This window comes from Lemur catta, chromosome 11 (genome assembly GCF_020740605.2).
Source record: "Lemur catta isolate mLemCat1 chromosome 11, mLemCat1.pri, whole genome shotgun sequence".
Lineage (NCBI taxonomy): Eukaryota > Metazoa > Chordata > Mammalia > Primates > Lemuridae > Lemur > Lemur catta.
The window spans coordinates 9573650-9596641 of NC_059138.1; the positions used below are offsets into that span (position 1 = coordinate 9573650).

At 37.0% G+C, this 22992-nt stretch overlaps 2 protein-coding genes across 2 annotated transcripts; both read right to left on the reverse strand.

Annotated features, from left to right (window-relative positions):
• Nucleotides 1-7645: 7645 nt before the first annotated feature.
• LOC123647092 (olfactory receptor 2A7) lies at nucleotides 7646-8721 on the reverse strand. Its single transcript, XM_045564307.1, has one exon. The coding sequence runs from the start codon at nucleotides 8632-8634 to the stop codon at nucleotides 7702-7704; it is 933 nt and encodes a 310-aa protein (XP_045420263.1). The 5' UTR covers nucleotides 8635-8721; the 3' UTR covers nucleotides 7646-7701.
• Nucleotides 8722-18702: 9981 nt separating this feature from the next.
• Nucleotides 18703-19635, reverse strand: LOC123647127 (olfactory receptor 2A2-like). Its single transcript, XM_045564360.1, is given in 1 exon segment — nucleotides 18703-19635. A coding segment is annotated over 1 exon segment (933 nt).
• Nucleotides 19636-22992: the final 3357 nt, after the last annotated feature.

The window sequence follows — 22992 nt, forward strand, 5'->3', positions numbered from 1 at the left end:
AAGAAATGGATAGCTTAGGATAGTACTGTCAAAAAACGTCTAGACATTATTTTATAATATTTTGTGAATTTAGTCATTTTTGAAAGATAAACTTTTAAAATTAATGATCTAGTTACATATTAACCACTGATTTTAAACATCCAATTTTATGGAAGAGATTGTATCACCATGTTAGGGTACATAGAGCCTTTGACACTTGTGGTGGGAAGAAAGAATATCAAGCCAAAACAGGAAGTAAAATGACCACATAATAACAATCTTGAAGCTACGCATGTCAAAATGATTAAGAGAATTCCTGAAGTGTAAAAATAATCAATAATTGGTAATGAAAGAACTCCAAATATGAGAATAGAGCAGTCCCAAGAAAAAAATGTAATTTCAGTTCTCAATAGAAATATCAGCTATGCTGCTTTCAACATCTGAAATCGACCTTTGCACTCTAGGGAAATTTACATGATAACAGGAGAAGAAAAAGATAAAAATCAACTTTTATGACAATGTGATTGTTTAGGTTCGTTCCTAAGATGGAATCAATGGATGTGCTATTTATGGGCTGTAATTATTATCTTTATTTTACAATGGATGATGAATATAAACCAATGAGAACTGGCAATTTGGCAAGTAATCTACTGATTGATTCATGGTTACAGATGTACCAAAAAATTATTTTGAATAGCAACCCATACAATTTGTAGGAATTGGATTTTTCAGGGCTGTCCACTGCATGTATTGTGGGTATATTTTATACTGTGAGTACAGGGTTTGTAATGGGGACGAAGTCAGGCATTCCTGCGTTGATCTCAAGGCTATGTGTGTGTAGATGTGTGTGAGAACATTCAAGACGTACTTCCTCATCGATGATTTGTAACTCAACTCCTGTGCCGTCTGTGCTCCGATCCAAAGAGCACATCCACGTACTGACAGACATAGGAAAGACCATACCTGGGATGCCAGCGTGTGGGAGGACCTACTCTTTGTGCCATGTTTAGTGTTGTATCATACGTGAAAATAAAAAACATAAGAAATGACTATTCATAAAAAAGACTCTGCCTTTCTTCAGCAACATAAGAATTACTATATACTTTACATATGGCCAATTAAAAGATTTTTGGCAAAGAGTTAATTTAGTGAATTATAGTCATTTGTAATTACTGTAGCAATAAATTGTTAGTCAGGTAATTGGTCTTTCTGTGAATTGGTGATGTGCCAAATAATATTTGGATTTCTGTACTTAAGACCGAGATAATGTCTCCCTCAATATACCATGTAGAAATCTAGCATTTTGCTAGCACAAACATTTTTATTAGTGACTTTGCTAGGCAAAAATAACCTAAGGCTAAATTACTGAACTTATGCCTGCTTTCCTCTGAAGACAAAAATCTTCTCCAGGATTAATGCAAGGAAAGGTGATAGCCCACCCAGCTATCATTAATACCAGTGGAGATATTCATGAGATGCTCCCAAAAGAACTTGGAAATAAGACAACTATTACTTCCTTTCTATAAGCAAAATTTGTGAAATCCACTTATCCTGGATGAGAAGAGCTGGAGGAGGAAACAGGACAACATGAGGAGACCTGTAACTGGAGCTGGGGGGCATCCCACAGCCCACCTGGTGCGCTCTGATGTCATCTCACAGAGGCGGGGAGTTCGAGGTGACTTTGTCAGTGAACCCGAATGTATTGGCCATGTGGAGCACTTGTCTAAAGAAAGGCTATGGGATGAATAAGGGAGGTGATCCAGCAGAGGCAGTGATCATCAGTGCGTCCTCACACTGTCCAGGGGAGTCTGGCCTGATGGCGTGAGGGTGCTGTCCTCCCAGCAGGTCCCCAGGTGCCCCGTCCAGATGGCTTGAGTGATCAGTGATAGGTAACCCTCGTCAATCAGATCTCCAGTTGGCCCTCTGCCCTGATCTCATGTTCACCAATCAAACCTTAGGTATTATTATGCTTCCTTGTGGAGATAATTTATCAATGAAGAAATGTCCTAATCAGCAAAGTTTGTGGACAGTTTTTCAGTTACATTTTTAAATTAAATCAATTCTGTTCAGTCTTATTCATTATTTCTTTTTTACTTTGGATAGTACGATACAGGTGAGAAATGTGCGTACTGAAAAAATTTCTAAGGCTGGATCTACAAAGTGAGGGCCAGGACCTGGGCTGAGACAAACTCATTCAAGTACAACCCAAAGAAAGCTTTTCTGAGTATCTAATCAGAACCCTGAAGGATATCCCCATTGGATCCTTTTCTAGTGGCAAAAAATGATTGTTTACTTATAAGCATTATTAATAAGTTATTATATCAACAAGATACAAATGAATTCTAGTGAATATTATAACTTTGTAACACATGACCAAGGCTTATATATTTTTTCAGGATTCTACAAAAAATTATTGTGCCAGGTCAACTTTCTGAATTTTTTGGGAAACACACAAAGCATGAGAAAATATTTGGTTGTGCAAATGAGTTTGAATTTACATCTTATAGATATCTTAATGTCTTTATTCAGTCCTTCGTTATTTCCTTTTGTAACTCTCCAGATGATTACATAAAGAGGAAAAAATGCACTATTTATAAAGTATGAATCTCTTTAAAAGCTAAATGGAAATATAAGAAAGGGGGGCTTAATGAGTCCATTAAGATTCTTTAAGGACAGTTGCCATATGGATTGAAAGTCTGATTTCCTTGACAGGACGGTATTGTTAACATACTCCTTATAAACAAGGAATAGGTGTACTCATTTTTGTAATTCTGACACTTAGTAAATATTAGGTGAACAAATGAATCAATAAATACAAATGAATGAGTGCCTCAATATTGATTTTTTTGGATCATCTTTGGACTGTATCTGGAATTTGTGGCATGTTTAACCCCTGCCTAGTATGATTTATTCAGTTAAGGACATTTCTCTCAAGGGGAAAAAAAAAAAGGAAAGACTTTCTGAAGTTTGATAAAAATAACCGTAGACTCCCAAAGTGTTTAAACATTTAATACCTGAAAGATCCTTCTATCTTCTTTTTCCCTCCATATTTTATTTTCATTCTATATAATACTAAGAACATCTTACTTAAACTCAAATGGATTAAATTTGCCAAAGGATTGGAAGAAGTAAAATGAGAGATTGAAAAAAGAAATTAAATATAACTCGGTTCCAGATGTAACATTCAGGCATTGTGTATGTTTTAAAAGATATATTTTATATATACTTACAAGTTAGTGATTTAAAATCTGGGCAGATTATTTGATGGCTAATAAATTATCCAACGTCTCCATGTTTCGAAGTAAACATCTAAGACTGAAATGATTCCTTTACACATGCACAAACCCGTCCGTACTAGAAGGGATCTGTGTTTCAAAAGGTAAAATGTAAGATCTGAGAAGCTGACAAACTTTTCTAATGAGTCACGCAGCATTCCAAAAATGAAAGTTTATTTTAAACCCTCAGTTCAACTGCGGTGTTAGATGGTTTACTTCCAAGTATTAAGAAATATTTGCTACAACTAACAGAACAGACCCCTCCTGTGTCTGGATGGCTGTGTCTCCTGCATGCCTGTCCTGTGCCTTGCCGTGCCATTGTCACTCTCCTGGTACATCTCTCCTTCTCTGGACCTCTTTCTGATATCCTCTCTCTGTTCCCAGTTTTTGTTCTCTCCTACAATTTCCCATTCTCAGAATTTCTCTTTCCTACCTCCTCAACATACGTCTTCCCAGTATTTCTAGAGATTTGTCAATAGTTCCAACATTTGAGTGGTTTCTTAGAGTATTCTGATTACACAGGAGGTCTGCATTCAGGCTGTCTTATAAGCAGCCTTGGAAAATACGATCTTATAATTTATCTTAGTAGTACTATCTGCCAGCTCGCTTATCTGGGATATTGAAACATTCTTTCTTGATTCCATAGTAGCCAATAAGAGCTATCTCATTGTACTTCAAAATTAATTTCCTTAGGGATTGTGTTGAAAATATACCCTTAGACTGAGGAAATCTTTTTGATCTAGCAAGTAATAAAAAATGATATCTTGAGAATCACATGCCTTAAGTAAAAAAGAAAAATGATCTATTTGACCATATATTGTTCCTGGAACATGATAGGTGCTCAATAAATATTTATTGCCTGACTGGGTATCAACTTGATTAAATATGAGAAAACAAAACATTAATGAGCTCTCCACATTCTGCTGTGAGCCAGTTTCTCTGGGAAAGAATCAGTGAAAGGCTCTATGAAGTAGCAATTAGTGAGCCTGGGCTTAGGGGTTGGACCCACATTTATTAGTTGTATGACACTTGAGTTATTTCTTAACCTCTCTAAGTCTCAGTTTCCTCTTTTTTAAAAGGAGAAAAATGGGAATACCTATTTTATGAGGTGGTTGTGAGATTAATTGAGATAATATGTATTACACACTGAACACATTCCTGGTGCGCAGTGAACGGTCAATAACTGGGATCAATCATTATCAATCTTCATCAGCTTCTGAGATAGCCTATGATCGTATGGACCTGATAAGTGTGGCCTCTCTATGATTCACAGTAGTCCCTGAAAATCATTCACTTCATTTGCCATTATCCTCTGAAAGCCAATTTTGTAGTTTTGATTATAACAGTGTAAGCCAACAGGGTGATTTCATATAACTAGTTCTCCACTATATAAACACAATTCACATAATTCTATACATACTTACATTATTTGTGAGCAATATGTTCAAGAAAGTTAGCATTAACTTTCCCTCCAACTATTCCCATAGCAGAATAATAATCAGCACCTGTTCAGAGAGGAGTGAAATTCCTTACCAATGCTTGCAGTGTTTGAGTGACTGTTAACCAAAGACTAGGTGCTACAACACGCCTAAGAGGAATTCATAGTAACGTGAGATAAGGCAGCCTGGTTAGCACCCACATTTGGACTCAAGGATCTCCGAAGGGGAAGCACCAGAAGGTTGGGACACAGGTCCTGCTTTCTGGGAGTTTCCGTGGGAGCTGCAGAACCCTCGCCTCTGTTCCTGACTGAATTGTAGCAGAGTCCTCAGAAAAGGAGATGCTGTTCTCTGATGGGCTCAACCCAGTTGGCAGCTCCTGATGGCTCGCAGGAGGGGCTGGGTCATGACCCCTCATGCATGCCCACCTCTACTGGGAAGGAGAGACAAAGCAATTGTCTTTTTCTATTTCTGTTCTCATCCCAGCAGGTCACACAATTAGGCAACACAGACAGCCAGAGAGCAAACCTCTGGGACAACATCTCTCATTACAGCCCCCGAGTACTTGGCATTATTTGAATTTCATAAATCCCAGCACTGCCCTTGTTCCCCAGTCTCCAGATGGTTCAGGTGATCCTGTCAGGAGGCAGGACCTGTGTGACAATGAATGAGCTCCTGGAGTTAACCTCTGTAGATCAGCTTCTCCCCAGTGTAATCTGGGTCCCTTGTGTTGCAGCAGAAGGAGGAAGAAAGGATCCTGGAAAGTCAGCCAATTGCAGGTGACACTCCAAGGTGTGGAGATGCTGTGGGGAGCTGGTTAGGGAGGTGTGGAGTGGATTGAGGAGTCTAAGGAGGGGACAAGGTGTCCCAGTGGGGCTCATTAGAACCTGCCTGAAGGGAGGGTCTGCTAGGGCACAAGCCACCACTTCAGATCGCCTGTTGGGAGTGTTCTCTAATCTCTATTTTGAATGGGGGAGATTCTGAGTCCAGTCTCTCTTGGGACGGGAGAAAAGGACCCTCTCACAGAAGCTTCCCGCCTTTTATGGGACGAGAAGATTTGCTACTTAATATATTGTCATATTTATTTGCATTTTGCTGCATTCTTTTACTACTGGGCATAAGGTGATCAAAGTGTTATTTGGAAATCTCATGTCAATTAGTCATGCAGTTTCCAAACTAATTAGTTCCTTACAGCTTGATCCCTGAATTGCTGGTGTCATGGCATAAACTCGGGGGAAAATCTGGCATATCAAATTTTGGGATCATGCCCATTTGTGCTCTGTGTCTACGAAGGAAACACACATTTAGGGACACCAAAAAATGGCTTCTGATCCTGTGAAAATCTTGTTGCATAGCGGGCCATCCATAAATATCGAAACCTTTCTGTTTCTTTTTATGTTCCAGGTGAGCTTCAGAAAATGTAGAAATCAGGAAATTGATGTACAAGAAAAAATTTAGTACCAAACTAAAACAACGATTGTGGAAATAGTTATTTTAAGATATAGTTCTGTATTCAATACCATATCACCATCAGTTATAAAAAGTTATTTTAGAGTATAAAAGTAAATTCTTTGAACTAACCCAGTAAGAAATTATATACAAATGTTTATGAGAACAACCTAGGAAAATGCATCATCTGAAAATTACTTGTTTTCTGTGGTGTATCAAGCTGACATAACTTTTTTTTTTTTTTTTTTTTGAGACAGAGTCTCACTCTGTTGCTTGGGCTAGAGTGCCGTGGTGTCAGCCTAGCTCACAGCAACCTCAAACTCCTGGGCTTAAGCAATCCTCCTGCCTCAGCCTCCCGAGTAGCTGGGACTATAGGCATGCACCACCATGCCCGGCTAATTTTTTCTATATTTTTTTAGCTGTCCATATAGTTTCTTTCTATTTTTAGTAGAGACAGGGTCTCGCTCTTGCTCAGGCTGGTCTCGAACTCCTGAGCTCAAACAATCCGCCTGCCTCGGCCTCCCAAGTGCTAGGATTACAGGCTTGAGCCACCTCACCTGGACTTGACATAACTTTTAACTGTGTAGATAGTGGGTTTTGAAATCATTCTAGATATCTGTGAGAACTTTGGCTTTACCTGTAGAACTCTGAGACATAAAAATTAGATTGATTTCATGTAGTGGCAAACAGAGGAAAATGTATACAGAATCATATATATATATTTTGTCTCCAGTTTAGAAGATTGTGTAGTTGAATGAGGCCATCTCCTGAGGCTTGTCTAGGAATGCTGATCTTTGATGAGAGAGAGAGAGTTGGATTCATTATCTGCAGATGATGCACCATTGAAGATTAGAGCCCTCACTGTCTGTACCCCAACACAGCACAGATTCTCACAAGCCAATCTAGGTACTGTTTGTAGATTTACATCCTATTTAGACGCTCACCTTGTAGGGGAAAAAAAATCATTTTGCTTTAGAAGGTGGTTGCAAGAAGTATTCACAATAAGTCAAAAAAGATCAAGGTCTCCTGTTCCAGGGAACTGTTAATATGTGTTATAAAAGTAATTTTATGTGATCAAATAAGTTTGGAAAATGTGGGCTAAAAACTGGAATAGAATTCTTCTTTACCAAGGGAATTTTTATAGCACTCACTATGCTCATATAAATTGATAGCCCTGAAGTGAAGCATCTAATATGCAGGAATTCTCAAACTCACTTGACCACAGAATGGATTTATAAAGTCCTCTGAGGGGATTAGCATTTTGAGGAAAAGATTTTGGGAACTATGGGGCTGGATCACAGCTTGATGAGGATATTATGAAGGGTGTTGTCCTGGTGTGGACTGGCTGCACTGCAATTTGCTATTGATAATATTTGAAGACATAAATTTCTAGAATTTATCTCATATCTACTGAATCAGTCATTTAATGGTAGGACAGGAGAGAACTCTATTTTAAATAAGTGTCTCAGGTAATTTTCATGCTGGGGTTGGTTAGATTAGGAACATCTTGAAATTATATCATAACTTCCTAGGTCACTATGAACCATGATGCCATAATCTTCTCATAAAGCTCTTTCTACTCCCAGCACCTTCTTCAAAGAATTCTTCACTTCTGAGTTCCTAAGACTGTAGATCAGGGGGTTGAGCATGGGATTGAATAGGCTGTGAAACAGCAGGAGATATTTCTTCTGCTCCTTGGGGTTCCCATATTGAGGCCCAACATACATGATAATGGCTGTGCCATAGAAGAGTCCAACCACACAGAGGTGGGAGGAGCAGGTGGAGAAGGCTTTTCTTTGACCTTCCCCTGACTGGATCCTGAGGATGGCACAGAGGATGCATGTATATGAAACTACAATTGAGGACAAGGGTCCCACCAGTACAGAAATTGCTCCAGCCAAGACCATGTTTTCATTGATATGTGTATCTGCACAGGCAAGCTTGATTACAGCTATGATCTCACAGAAAAAGTGGTTGATTTTCTGGGGCCTACAGAAGGGTAAAGATACAAGTAACACTACGTGAATCAAGGCTAGAAAGACTCCAGTGGTCCAGGAAGTCACTGCTAGGATAATGCAGACTCTCCAGGTCATAATGGCAGAATATCGGAGGGGGTGGCAGATGGCCACATACCTGTCATAGGACATCATCACCAGGAGAAGACATTCTGTGACAGCAAATGTCAAATAGAGAAAGGTCTGTGTCATGCAGCCAGCGAAGGAGATGGGCTTGGCTGGGTTCAGGAGGTTCACCAGCATCTGGGGCACCGTGTTGCAGGCATAGGCGATGTCAATAATGGCCAGGTGTGAGAGGAAGAAGTACATGGGGCTGTGCAGTCTGGAGTCCAGGGAGAGGAGCCCCAGGATGACCCCGTTCCCCAGCAGGGTGAGGATGTAGAACATGGAGAAGAGCCCAAAGAGAAGCATCTGAATCTTTGGGCCAAGTGAAAATCCCAGGAGCAGGAACTCTGTGATGGTTGTTATATTGTCTCCCATATCCCTATGACAGAGGAAATTGAGTTAGTGTTCAGAGTTCAAGAGAAGTGCTTAAAAACTGATTTATGTTAACTTGTTTGATACCCTTTTGTGGGCAGACAAGTGTTCAGAGATAGCTGCAATGAATTTTTGTGTTCTTAAATAGATATTTAAAGACTATTTGGTAACCCTAAAATAAAATTTAAGAATATATCTATATCTATATATACACACACACACACATACACCTGCACACATATATTTTTCCTTTTTGGATATTAATATTTTTAACAGAGGCTAAAATTTCAAAATAAATATATCATCACATGTTAATTTAATACACAGTTTTTTTGATTTAGTAAACTGTCCCATATTCTTCAAACAAATTCTGCTTTTCTTTGCCTATATTAGGTAATTATTACAGTTATTTTTCAGAAACAAGGAATGCTAACTGAAACACATGCCAAAGTCTTAAAAGTGCATTAAGCGTTACCTTAAATTGGAAGGTTTTATTAAGGGCAGGGTACACTAAGGTTAGATATATCATCAGCCAAATTCCTCACTGCCCATTCCTTTCTTACCTGCCTGTCTAAACACACTTTTCACATCTGCACCAATTGTTACCTCCACAATAAATATCTTACACAATCTTTTCTTATTCAAGTGTAAAGACTTATTTTCAGCCTAAAATCTTACTTTTTGTTAGTTTTTTACAATTAATATTGAGATGAGCATTTATGCGAATGACTGAATAGATTTGCACTGTCATTATCTAAACATGAAAACAGGACCCATAACATTTGTTGGAACTTGGCTTAATATTGATAAACACTCTAGAACACCCAGTTTTAAGCATTGTCTCTGCACGTAATTGGCGATAGCTAGATGACTTCTATGAGAAATGCTGTAGAAGAGGTTTCTGAATTTTCTTAGAGATTAAACTAAGTCATCTTTGATTCCACAACTATTAATAAAATATAAGTACAAACATAACATTGCCCTTTTTGCTTAAATTTTATTTTTATTCTTTTTATGTAGAATCATCTTGTCTTGGAAACAGCAGGGATGAGAAATAATTCTCAGTTTAAATTTCTATAAGATTATAAATTTAATACCACAAAACACATTAAAAGTCATTCCCTTTGCTTTGGAACTCTACCACCACCATTCCAAGGATGAGTGTCATGCTCATGCAAGTATTTCTTGATTTCCTGGCATTTACCTGACATTTTTCTGAGGGTAGGGTTATTATCAAAACTCAGCTCCTGCTCGTTGCACAGACTCTGTGCGGCCTCACTGGAGGCATGTAATTAGTACATAATCATTTGCACACTTATTTATTTGACTTGCCTCTGTATGTGATACTTCAGGCCTGTTTTTTTTAAAGTGCTGGCCTTTTTTGTTAATATTAAATGTTTGCCAGAGAGTCATTTTCAAACTCATCTCTCGTCATCTTAAAAAATAGCTGTCAGCCAAAATAACCATTAACATATTAATTATATTATCATAGGGATTAATACCATATTTGTTACCATTACCATATTTTACTAAGATTATGCTATTTATCTAAAACTATCGATGAACAGAATTTGAGCATCAAAAGAGTAAAAATGTACTTTTGCATGATACTAAATTGTGACAGTTAAAGCTAACCAGCAATGGAAATGATGTTAGATTATCTTTGATCAGAACTCACAAAGGCACTAAGGAAATCTGGGTGTCCAGAGATGGCTGTTGTATAAGGACCTCGATAATCTTCATGCAGGAAAGGCAAACATTTCTACAGGGTGGGTGAATTTACTGATGGCATTAGAAGCCTCGCTGCTTGCCTGAGAACTGTCAAAGAAGGATCTTAGCTCTTCATGTTGTCTTCGAGAAGGCTTTATTAATTCATCACCTCCGTGGGGTATCTTCCCAATTGTCATGAGAGCTTCGTGTAGTATATGAGAAAATAGGTCTCACTTGCACCAGCATGGTTTCTACAGAGACATGAAGAATCCAACATTGTTATTCTTCCAGAGGGCAGAAGAGTGATCCTGTCTCTGAAAAAACAATAGAGATAGTGAGATAAGGTTAAGGCAAGAATAGGAAATACCTTCATAACTAAAAGGATCATATATATAAAGTCTTATCCTAGGGCCATACGAGTATTACAGCTACCCAAATATGTGAACTTGTTAGAGTTTCATGAATTTTTATGTTATTCCACTCCCCAAACATTCAGGGGGCACTTGAGAGATGCAAGATACAAGTGATTGTTGGACAGTGAAATAAAATCTTGACATTAATTCCTGCAGTCATATTTCTTTTAGTGTAATCTGATTTCCCAACTACCCTAAATCTAGTAGGAGAATAAACTTGAATTCCAAGGTCTTAATCATTAGAGCATTTTATTTTTTGATTCTTTATTTTTTTTAATTTTAATTATTATGAGTACATAATACTTATATATATTTATGGGGTACATGTGATGTTTGATACACGTGTACAATGTGAATTAATCAAAACAGGATAATTGGGATGTTCATCACCTCAAGCATTATCATTTCTTTGTGTTAGGAACATTCCAATTCTATTCTTTTAGTTATTTTAAAGTATACTCTAATGTATTGTTGATTATAGTCACTTTGTTGTGCTATCAAATATTGCTCATTCTATCTATCTATCTATATTTTTGCACCCATTAGCCATCCCCACTTTATCACTCCCCTCACCCCTGCTACCCTATGATTGAACTGGTTATGTAGAGTAATAATAAGCTGACATCTTGTTTTAGCAATTAAACAATAAAAAGATGTTTTCTTATGAAGATATTAATCTATTTCTTGAAGAAATGGTTCCATAGATTTTTATAGCATTAAGAATGCTGATAATTCAAATGCCTCATCTCAGAACAAAAATGGTCAACCTTGGAGATTATGCTTGCACATCAAAATCTTCTCTATTATCAGGGGAGTATTGGCCAACTCACATCCTCATATCAAACCTTGTTGAGAGGTCATTTTTCTGACCTTTAAGTCATCCTCAAACCACATCTCGGAGGGAAAAGGCTCTTCCTTAAAGTTTTATCTACCCTTATATGGACCTGTTCTGCAGCACTCTGTACAAAGCACCCTTCATCTGAGTATTTCTCAGAGGTTATAAAGCAGGGACAGCATTCTCTCTCTCTCTCTCTCTCTTTTTTTCTGACTGGAGTCTGGGACCATAGAAGCCACCATGGCAGAGCCAAAGAAGAGCCCAATAATACAGAGGTGCGAGGAGCAAGTAGAGAAGGTGTTTCTCTGGCCCTGCTCTGACTGGAACTTCAGGATGGTCCAGAGAATGCCAGTATAGTAGACCATAACCAAGCAAAGGGGCCCAACTGAGACAAATACACAGGCAGCAAAGATGACAACTTCATTAATGCAGGTGTCAGCACAGGCTGGCTTGAGAAGAGATAGGATATCACAGAAGAGGTGGTTCACTCCATGGGCTCACAGAAGGGCAACCTTAGAAGAAATATTGCATGTACCAGAGCTAGGATAAATCCATATGTCCAGGAGTGGCCGCCATGGCCATGCACATTCTCCAGCTCGTGATAATATACAGGAAAGGGTGGCAGATTGCCACATACCTATCACAGGACACCATCACCCAAATCAAGCACTCTGTGTGAGCAAAAGACAAATACAAAAATATCTGAATTATGCATGGAACAAAGGAGGTGGTTATTTTCTGGTTCACTAGGTCTGCCACATCTTTGGGACATTGTTGGACACCCAGGATATGTCCATGATTGCCAGGCATGAGAGGTAAATGCACATAAGCGTGTGCAGTCTGTGGCCCAAGATCATGCCATTTTACACCGAAGGTGTAAAATAGCAAGAAGATACAGAAGAGGGATACCTCCATCTCTGCACAGTGCTGGAATCCCACCAAGAAGAGTTCTGTAACCCACGGTTGGTTACCTCCCATTCCTCAATGACAGCTTGTCAAGGACTGAAGTATGATAGAGGGTCAGAACTGTAGAATCAACAAAAATTGGAGTTATTTAATTTGAAAGAATTTGGGGGAAACATGCTGGTTTCTATTATGTCTAAATTATTTTCACTATTAATCTGACAAATATTTCTAAACCACATTTAGAAAGGAAGGGCATCCTATTTGGTATAGAATAAAAATAATATTGTGGGATAATAGCATCCTAAAAATAATTTTATTTTAGAATATCTATGTCAGTGTCTGACTCCTTTTAGAGAATTTGATATATTTCACAAATTCAACATTATTTACATTAACTGGTCATTTATTTTTAGTTTAAACATCTTATAATTCTTAGAACTGTATTTTAGTTACTGACTTAATACCCTTATTTGCTTTTCTTTTATTGCTTTTCCTGAAACAATCAAGTACAAATAGCTCTTGGAACTCTCCTGATTTTCCCAGTGAGGCCATAGTCATTACACACACACAAAAATATGTGTCTATATATGTATATATATGTGTATATATATACACACATATATATATATATATCATGTATATTATGTGTGTGTGTGTGAAATCTTCTCCCTGGAGGGGAACAAAAAACACCTGTGTTTGACTGTCCTTGGAAGAAAAATTTGGGGGAAAGCCAGGAACAGATGTGTTCTCATAGGATGCGTATAAATTCACAAATATCTCAAAGGCCATCACCTAAAGCAAAAAGTCACTAATTACAGGACATAACACTTGAGCATATAATTGTTCTGTCAATTCAAACTTCTTGTCATCCCCAAGATAGTTGATAAGATCTGTGTCTCCTTGATATCTGGAAGGTGGGTCACTGTCCCTGTCCCTGCTCCCCTAAGGGGAGTAAGTGCTCTCAGGAAGATGTACATGTTTATCTACTTAAGGATGAGACAGTAATGTAAAGCAGTAAGATCATAATAATGATCATTTAGCATTTGTTGTGTTTCAGTACCTCTGGTATAGGTTGCATGTACTATTTTATTTAATCCTGTGAATTGGTTGATATTGTTAACCCAGGCTTTGAATTGTGGAGTCTGGGAAATGAGTAAATTGTCCATAGTCTAGCAGCCACCAGCACAAAGAATGAATTTTATGCACAGATACCAAATCTTCTGTTTGTTACTGCTGAACTCACTTTTCCAATGACCCTGAAGTGCATCCTTACCAACTCTCACCAGTCCTCATAATGCTCTAGAATTCCTAGTCATCTTCCACTGAATGTGACTCTTCATCTCAGGAGAGAATAACTTATCTTTCTGTCTCTGACTCTAAGAGTCTTCAGATTACAGCTTATAAGACTCTAATCTCAACAATTTCTTCAAAATGTTTCTGCTGTCCAGCAGTTCTAAAATTGATGCTGAAGAGCTGCCCCATTGGGTAGGTAATAGAAGAAGCCATTGGAATTAGTTTTCATTTATCCTAATACATTTAAATCTATTTAAGGCTTTCACATTAATATTTAACAAATGCAAATTAGTTCCTTCAAATATACTTTATTAGTGAAAAGCAGAACCCGTAAATTAAGTGATCTGATGGCTGAGATAGATGAACCAAAGATAACAGAATAACTGTGAAACTGTAGCACATTATCTTCTTAACATTATTTTATAATGATAACCAAATGAGATAATACATTTTTTATAATTTATACTCTTTTTTTATACATCCCCTAATTCAGTCTCTAGCAGTATTCAATCCTTATAAATCTCTCATTCAATTCAATATATATATATATAAGTTTTCTACTATTAATATTCTACGTGTCAGAAGAATACCTATATTAATGCTGATGTTCTTCATTTTAAGGATCTTATAATCCCAGTGGTCATATAAAACTTACATGCCTTACCTAGTTGAGAATAAATATAAAGCAATGATTAAATGCTAAAATGATGAGTAAAAATTAGAAATGGGATATAAATTTCATGGAGAGGGAAATCAGTGTGAGCAGATTGGAAGAGCATACTAGAATTTGATCAGGAAAGATGAATGAAATTTGGCTGGAAAGTTTTTATTTCTTTTTTTCCTTCTTTCCCGAACATAGATCTGGGGATAACACCTTATAAATGCATTTCTTCTTTTGACAATCTCTCAAGTTTCTGTGTTCTTCTCATTTCCCAGTCCCTACTTCCCTATTTTCTGTCATAGATTTTTTTTTATTTCAGCATATTATGGGGGTTCAAAAGTTTATGTTACGTATATTGCCCTTGCCCTTCCCCCCCCCAACAAGAGCTTCAAGCGTGTCCATCCCCTAGACGGTGTGCATCACGCTCATTTTGTATGTATACACCCATCCCCTTCCCGCCCCCCAACATCTGCCCGGCACCCAATTAATGTTATTCCTAAATGTGCTCTTAGGTGATGATCAGTGAAACCAATTTGATGGTGAGTACATGTGGTGCTTATTTTTCCATTCTTGGGATACTTCGCTTAGTAGAATGGACCAAAATATCCACTATCATAGATTTTTATTTCTTTATATATGGATTGCCAAAATAGCCTGGTAAGCTCTGAATTAGGTATCTTACCTGATTTAGCATTATTCTTGTGTGCTGTCAATAATATAATTTTCTTTACATGCTACCTTTTAGAATTCAGTTTGTCTTGTTAGAGATCTTTCAACAGTTCCTATTTTCTCAAAATGCCCAGACCCTCCTGACTGTAGTTATGCATGATAAAGCTCATGTAAACCTCAAACATACTTAAAAATGTGCAGTATATTTCTGTTTCACAAATAAAGACAGTAAAAAGTGATTGTTTTGTTTAAAATTATGGACACAAGACGGCTGAAGCATTCTTCGTATAGTATCATATCATACCAAAGAGGTTATATCATATAAAATATTTTAAAGAATGATACAACTAATAGGAATTTAATATAAAGAATTAGCAATGCAAGAGTACAAAGGGAAATTGGCTGTCAGTACAAACTGGAAAAATAATATGTTCATAACTTTGACTCAAAGAAAAATGTTTCTGATTAAAGGCTGAGAGAGAAGAATGAGACAAAGCCAAATTGAAGATTTTGGACAAAATTATTAGGCTTTTTACCATGTTACTAAACTACCAACAGTCTATTTCCCAAGATCAACCCACAACAAAAATTACTATAAAGGAAAAACATGGAGTAAGGAGGAGTGTTGAGGAACTTCTGGAAAGGATAAGTTGCTTTTACCTGGTGTATGTGAAGGGCGGTGCTCTTGCCAGTGTAGCAGGCAGCCTGGCAGGATGTACACCAGCAAAATAAGAAAATTGGGAGTTGGGAGTTCTGATCTTGCTTTTCCTGTACTTTTAGGATCATCCATACCTGCCCCTAAGAAAATGCAGAATGTCAATGATACTAGTTTAGGTGTTCTTGTAAATAAATCAAAGCATCCCAGAAGCCCTACAGGAATGAGTACATGAGGGAAACAGAAAAGAACCCATAATACCTTCTGCAAAATCCTAGAGCTGATGGTACAATCTAAGCAGATTTCCACTTAATGTTGCTTCAGGAAAATTTCTGAACTAAGAAATATGTTGGTGGGATGGAAATTGACAGATTATAGTTTTCTGGTTCATGGGCCTCTACACTGAGAGCTCGTCTTCCTTTTCCTTTGTAAGCGCTTTGGGTGTGACATAAGATGAAAGTCTGGGTTTCAGCTCATGCCCATAACATACTGAATAGCCACATAACCAATAACCACACTAGATTATGAGTTCATAGACCAAAATGACCAGAAATCTATAAAAACATTAAAAACTGTAATAGCTTTACAAGATCTATCTATACAAATATTTTAACAGGCCACCATGAAATGAATATAAACAAAATAAATAAAGTATCATATTTGTTACTTCCATTTGATGATGGAGTACTTTGGTGCATGTCAAATTTATGCTTTAATGAATCTGATAGTTCTAGTTTCTTCTGGGCATCGCAGGCTACCTGGTCATGTTGGACCGTGTTTGGGCACATAGTCCCTACCAGGGCTCAGGATCAAGCCAGCTGTATCTCAAGAGAGACCAGTTATTTTTACTAGAGAAAATGATTTTACTCCCCAAAATAGATGTTTGTTTGTTTTTATTTTTTAGGGGGTTGTAAAAGGAACCATATTGCGTCTGCATTTCCCACACTCATATCGAGTTACATTCGACCTATTTAGGCCAGATGCAGAATCTTCACTGGTTCTAGGCTTCATTCTAAATTGGAAGTCTATGAATTTCTTCATTATAAATTTCTTCATTATAAATTGGGAGTCTATGATACGTATGTATACACATACACATATCATATATATCACATATCTTATGTATGTGTGTGTATATCTATATACACACACATATATACATATCACATGTTCTTTATTTATTCATCCATTCATGGACACTTAGGTTGTTTCCATATCTTAACTACTGTGAATAATGTTTCCATGAACATCAAAGTGAAGATCTCTTCAAGATTCTGATTTCACTTCTTTTGGACATATACCTAGAAGTAAGATTGTTCAATCACATATACAAAAATCTATTAGAACTAATGAATAAATTTAGTAAAGTTGCAGAATACAAAATCAACATGCCAAATATCAATTACATTTCTTTCTTTCTTTCTTTCTTTTTTGAGACAGGGTCACTCTGTTGCCCAGGCTAGAGTGCAGTGATGAGATCATAGCTCAAGCAATCCTCCTGGCTTAGCCTCCTGAGTAGCTGGGAGGACAGGCACATGCCACTATGCCAGTCTAATTTTTTGTAGAGATGAGGTCTTGCTATTTTGCACAGACTGATCTCAAACTCTTGGCCTCAAGTGATCTTCCTGCCTCTGCCTCTCAATTACAATTTTAGTTGTGGTTTCCTTATCTTCCCTTTATCCAATTGAAGACATTCCCTTATATTTACAGTTTGTTGAGAGAGAGTGAGAGTGTGTGTGTGTGTTTATCATGAGAGGATGTTGGAATTGTCAAATGATTTTGTTATATGTAATGAGATGATCATGTTTTTTATTTCCTTTATTTAATTAACATAGTGTGTTACATTGATTGAGTTTTGAATGTTAAAACAACCTTGAATTCTGGAATAAACCTCACTTGGCAATGATATTTTATCCTTGCAATGTTTGCTGGATCTGGTTTGCTGATATTCATTGAGGATTTTCTATCTATGTTCATAAGGAAATTGGTCTGTAGTTTTCATTTCTTAGATGTCTTTGTTTTGTTTGGTATCAGAATGATACTGGACTCAGAACAAGTTGGGAAATATTTCATCTTATTCTATTTTTTGAAATATTTTTGTGAAGATATAGTATAAATTCTTCCTTTTAAAATTAAGTATAATTTATTCTTATACCAACGTGGCCCATGACTTTATTTGGTAAAAGTTTTAAAATTACTAATTCAACTTCTTTACTTATTATAAGTATATTCATATTATCTGTTTATTTTTGAGTGAGTTAGTAGATTGTGTCTTTCTTGGAATTTATACTTTTAGCTAAGTTTCTAATTATTGACATAGAGTTGTTCACGGTATTCCTTTATAATACTTTTACTTCTGTAAGGTTGGTCATGATGTTCCTTTACATGCCTGATTTTACTAATTTGAGTGTTTTGCTGTTGTTGTTGGTAAATCTAGACAGTTTGTAAACTTTGTTGATCTTTTCAGGGAAACAACATTTGCTTTCATTGATGTTATTTATTCTTTTTCTCTTTTTATTTCATTTATATACATTCTAACTTATATTATTTCATTCTTTCTGCTTGCTTTCAATCTACTTTGCTTTTCTTTCAAAAGGAGACATTTGCAATAAACTACCAAGAAAATGATGCAAGTACCAGGGGAAAAATAGCTTTTCCATCTCTTCCACTCTCTAAATAGGTGTGACTCTCAACACTGAAATTTAATCCAGAAACTGGGTTCATACTCCATAGAGTTTTTAGAGGGGAAAACAATGTAAAATAATATATTATTTTGTTCACTATAATTTTGCCTTGTTTTCAGAGCTAGAATTAGAACAATTACCATTTTTATATCAAACTTCTAAATGGAAAATTTTTCTGAGTTTTGCTTTAGCAAACCACATGTTTTAAAAGCAAATCTCTATCCAACTAATATTCTATCTACCCCTCACACAGACCTCTTCTTCTGCAATGCTCTGTGGAAGGCACTCTTCACCTGAGCATTCCTCAGGCTATAGATGAGGGGATTCAGGATTGGGTTAAAGAGGCTGTGGAATAGGGACAGCATTTTCTCCTGTTCCTCTCGTTGATTAGAATCTGGGACCATATAAACCAACATGGCTATGCCAAAGAAGAGCCCAACCACACAGAGGTGGGAGGAGCAGGTGGAGAAGGCCTTTATGCGGCCCTCTTTTGACTGGATCTTTAGGATGGCCTAGAGGATGTGCATGTAGGAGACAAGCATCAAACAAAGGGGTCCCACTAAGACAAAAACACTGGCAGCAAAGAGGACCACTTGGTTAATCCAGGTGTCTGCACAGGCCAGCTTGAGGACAGACAGAATTTCACAGAAGAGGTGATTCACATTCCGGGGCCCACAGAAGGGCAACCTTAGAAGGAGACTTGCATGTACTATGGACAGGGTAAACCCACATGACCAGGAAGTCAAAGCCAGGATTGTGCACACTCTCCCGCCCATGATGACAGTGTACTGGAGAGGGTGGCAGATGGCCACATACCGATCATAGGACATCACCACCAAAATCAGGCACTCTGTAGCAGCAAAGGCCAAATACAAGAATGTCTGCATTATGCATGGAATAAAGGAGATGGTTCTTTTCTGGTTCAATAGATTTGCCAACATCTTGGGGACATTGTTGGAAGCATAGGACATGTCAAGGATGGCCAGGTGTGAGAGGAAGAAGTACATGGGGGTGTGCAGTCTTTGGTCCAGACAGATTAGTCCCAAGATCATGCCATTGGCCAGGAGGCTGAAGCTATATAACAGGGAGAAGATCCAGAAGAGGAGCTCTTCCTTCTCTGCACTGAGCTGGAATCCCACTAGGATGAATTCTGTGACCCATGATTGGTTGCCTCCCATTCCTAAGTGACAGTCCGTCAAGGACTGAAGTGTGATAGAAAGACCAGAACTGGAGAATCAATGAAGATTTGAATTATTTATCTGGAAATGAGCTCAAAGAAAGGTTGTATGTTCCTATTAGACTCCCCAACTTCCCAAGATTTGCTCCTTTTTTTTTTTAGCATTTAATCATGAAACAAACTTATACTTACAGAAAAGTGTCAAAAATTTTGTGAAGAACTGTATACCTTCATGCAGATTTAGCAAATGCTAAACTTTCTTATTTGTTTTATTCTCTTTCTCTCTATATACTTATTTTTTGACCCATTTGAGATTACAGGGTGAACATAATGCCCATATACCCCCAATTCCTCATTTTTTCACTATAAAAAAATCACTAACCTGACCATAGTATAATTTTTAAAATCAGGAAATTTAATATTGACATGTTTCTTTTCTCTAATATGCAGTATTCTCCCTCCACTCGAACCTGTCCAGGATGTAATCCAAGATTACACATTATATTTAATGTCATTGTCATCTGTCTTTAGTCTCCTTGCATGTGTAATATTTACTCAGTCTGTTTGTGCCTTTCCAGACACTGATATTTTGAAGAGTATACAGCAATTGTTTAGTAGAATATTCCACAAATTGGAAATGTACAATGTTCTTCATGTTTGATTCAGATAATTCTCTTTCTGCAGAAAAAGTGTCTTCCTGTGTGCCTTCTGACTAGGTGTGTGATGTTAATTTGTCCCATTTTGGTGAAGCTAACATGGATCATGTGGTGAAGATGGTGCTTCTCAGATGTCTCTATTATACAATTATTACATTTTCCCTAATTAGACTCTGGAGCAGTCATTAAAATTATGATATATTTTTTTCCTCATTGAAGAACTACTCACTACTAGTTTCTTTCAGCAACTATTTTTAGCATCCATTGATTATCTTGCCTGACTCAATTATTAGTAATGATGATTGAAAATGTGTTGTTCTAATTCCATCATTGCTTTTATATCTATTAGTTGCAATTTTAGTATAATGAAATGCTTCATTTATCTATCAATCTATGTATCTATCTATCTATCATCTATCTATCCATTCATCTACCAGTATGGATTTGTAGCATTTTTTTATTCAATGGGTTATACTTCATTATTATCATTTTTTCTGATGCTTAATTTTTCTATATTTGGACCCAAGTGTGTATATGTATATATTTACATATTGTCCAAGACATGGTTTATACTTTCTTAAAGAAATTTATAATTATAATTTGAAAATTTAAAATATTTAAAAGCAGCGTTTGCAAAGGAGAAATTCAAATAGCATAATGATATGGACTATATATATTTTATCTATAGATAAAATGGCCATATGTAAATGTATCTGTAGTGGATTGAATGATGACCCCAGAAAGGTATGTCCTCATCCTAATCCCCAACACCGGTGAATATTGCCTTATTTGGAAAATATTGTATTTGTAGATGTGATTAATTTAAAAATCTTGAGATGAGATAATCCTCAATTTTATGGATGAGCTGTAATTCCAATGACAAGTGTCCTCAGGAGATAAAGGCAGAAGAAAATTTTAAAAAACCTGGAGAAGGTACATGGAGGCAAGGTGATGTGAAGATGAAGCAGAGACAGGTGTGGCCAGAAACCGAGGAGGCTGACACCAGCCATCCTCAGTTGGTGGAGGCAAGAAGTGCATTCTCCCTTAGAGTTCCCAGAGGGAGTGTTATCCTACCAGATTTCAGACTTCTAGCAGACTCCAGAACTGTGAAAGAATAAATTCCTCTTGTTTTAAGCAACCACATTTGTGGCAATTGGTTAAGCCAGCTGTAAAAAACAAGCACAGTATCTGATACCTGTTTTGAACTGATGTTTATATGAAGACAATTTCAGAGCAATAGCTTTTTGGAGAAATACTACTTCGTATGGAGGTAAAATAACCTCAGAAGTGAGTTTGAAGATACATGTGACAACATTATGAAATTTTGCACACTATAAGCCTAAGAAGGATCAGTTACATGGCCAATGTTTCTTTGGAAAATTGACTTAGTAAAACAGAGAGACAAAATTATAAATTTTTAAATTTCTAGAAATATATTGCTTTTGAAAAGGGCTCTATACATATGTGCTCTAAATTATTTTTGCTACAATTAAGGAATATTCCTATAGTATGTCAAGTGGGGCATAACATCATATTTTACATAGACACATTTGGATATAATACTCAATATCTGAAACAAATTTAATTTCTGAATGTAAAGGATAACAATATTGTTGAAGATAATTCAATCTATTGCTATCCAGTAAGAACATTTGATTCTTGACATTTTAGTTTGCTTATTTTTTATGGATTAATAAATCTCATCTTCATTATCCTTTCCATTTTGCTGTAAGAGAATGGAGAGCATAGAAAATAAAATTGAAGATAGATTAAAATTTTAAGCAGCTATCACACTGGAATAGAGAAGAAAATATCTCGGTGGCAATACCTAAAATATTACCTTCCCAATACAATAGATAAACAACAGTAGCTCAGAAAACAGAAGGTTCCCATGATTAGGATGAGCAATTTTCTGCCCAGGCAGGCCTGCAACCCAGAAAGTTTCTCTAGCTAAGGGGCTTTATTCCGTTTCTCCAACTCTTAATGGAGGTGTTGGCTGCTGACTTCTTCTATCTTATTTTTAATAGGAAACATATTCATATAAAACACAGTGATTTCAAATCTGAAAGTTATGATAAAGTGGTAACCTGGGATACTTCTGAAAAGAAATATTATATGAGAAACTTACCTCTTACACTGTTTCAACAAGAAGAAAATTTACTGCAACTGTTGCTGGAATTTTTTCTTCCATTGAGAGAGGTTTTCCCGGCCACCGATATCTTTATTTAGGCTAGGTAATATATAAAGTCCTTTTATTAATTTGGGGATTTCAGAGCCTTATTCAGAGACAATGCCTGAATATAAAGGCTCTCATTCTCTGATCCTTTGTCATGGAGACAGTGGCTCTAGCTCTGACCACCACACCAGGAGGACACAGGGGGAGGTGGTGGTGAGAGGGAGTCCTGGGGCCTCCCCCCACCCCCGTCCATAGCACAGCAGGAAAAAGTTTTCTGCAGAAGAGGGGGATGTTTGTGTCTATTCCAACTACCTGCAATATACGCTTTGAATCAGAAGGGAAGATTACACAGGGATGTCCTTCCTCTGGCATAGCCAATGTAATTTCTGCTGTCATCCTATTTCACCTTCTAGTACTGAAAACCACCTCCCAGCACAAATGAAAATTGTATACACCGAGGATGGTAGCACTGCACTTTCTCTCAGGAAAATACTTTGACCTAGAATAACCCCTACTAGTTGAGCAA

What these genes read in the sequence shown, in the direction of transcription:
- LOC123647092 (XM_045564307.1), bottom strand. Translation starts at nt 8,634, where the DNA reads ATGGGAGACAATATAACAACCATCACAGAGTTCCTGCTCCTGGGATTT.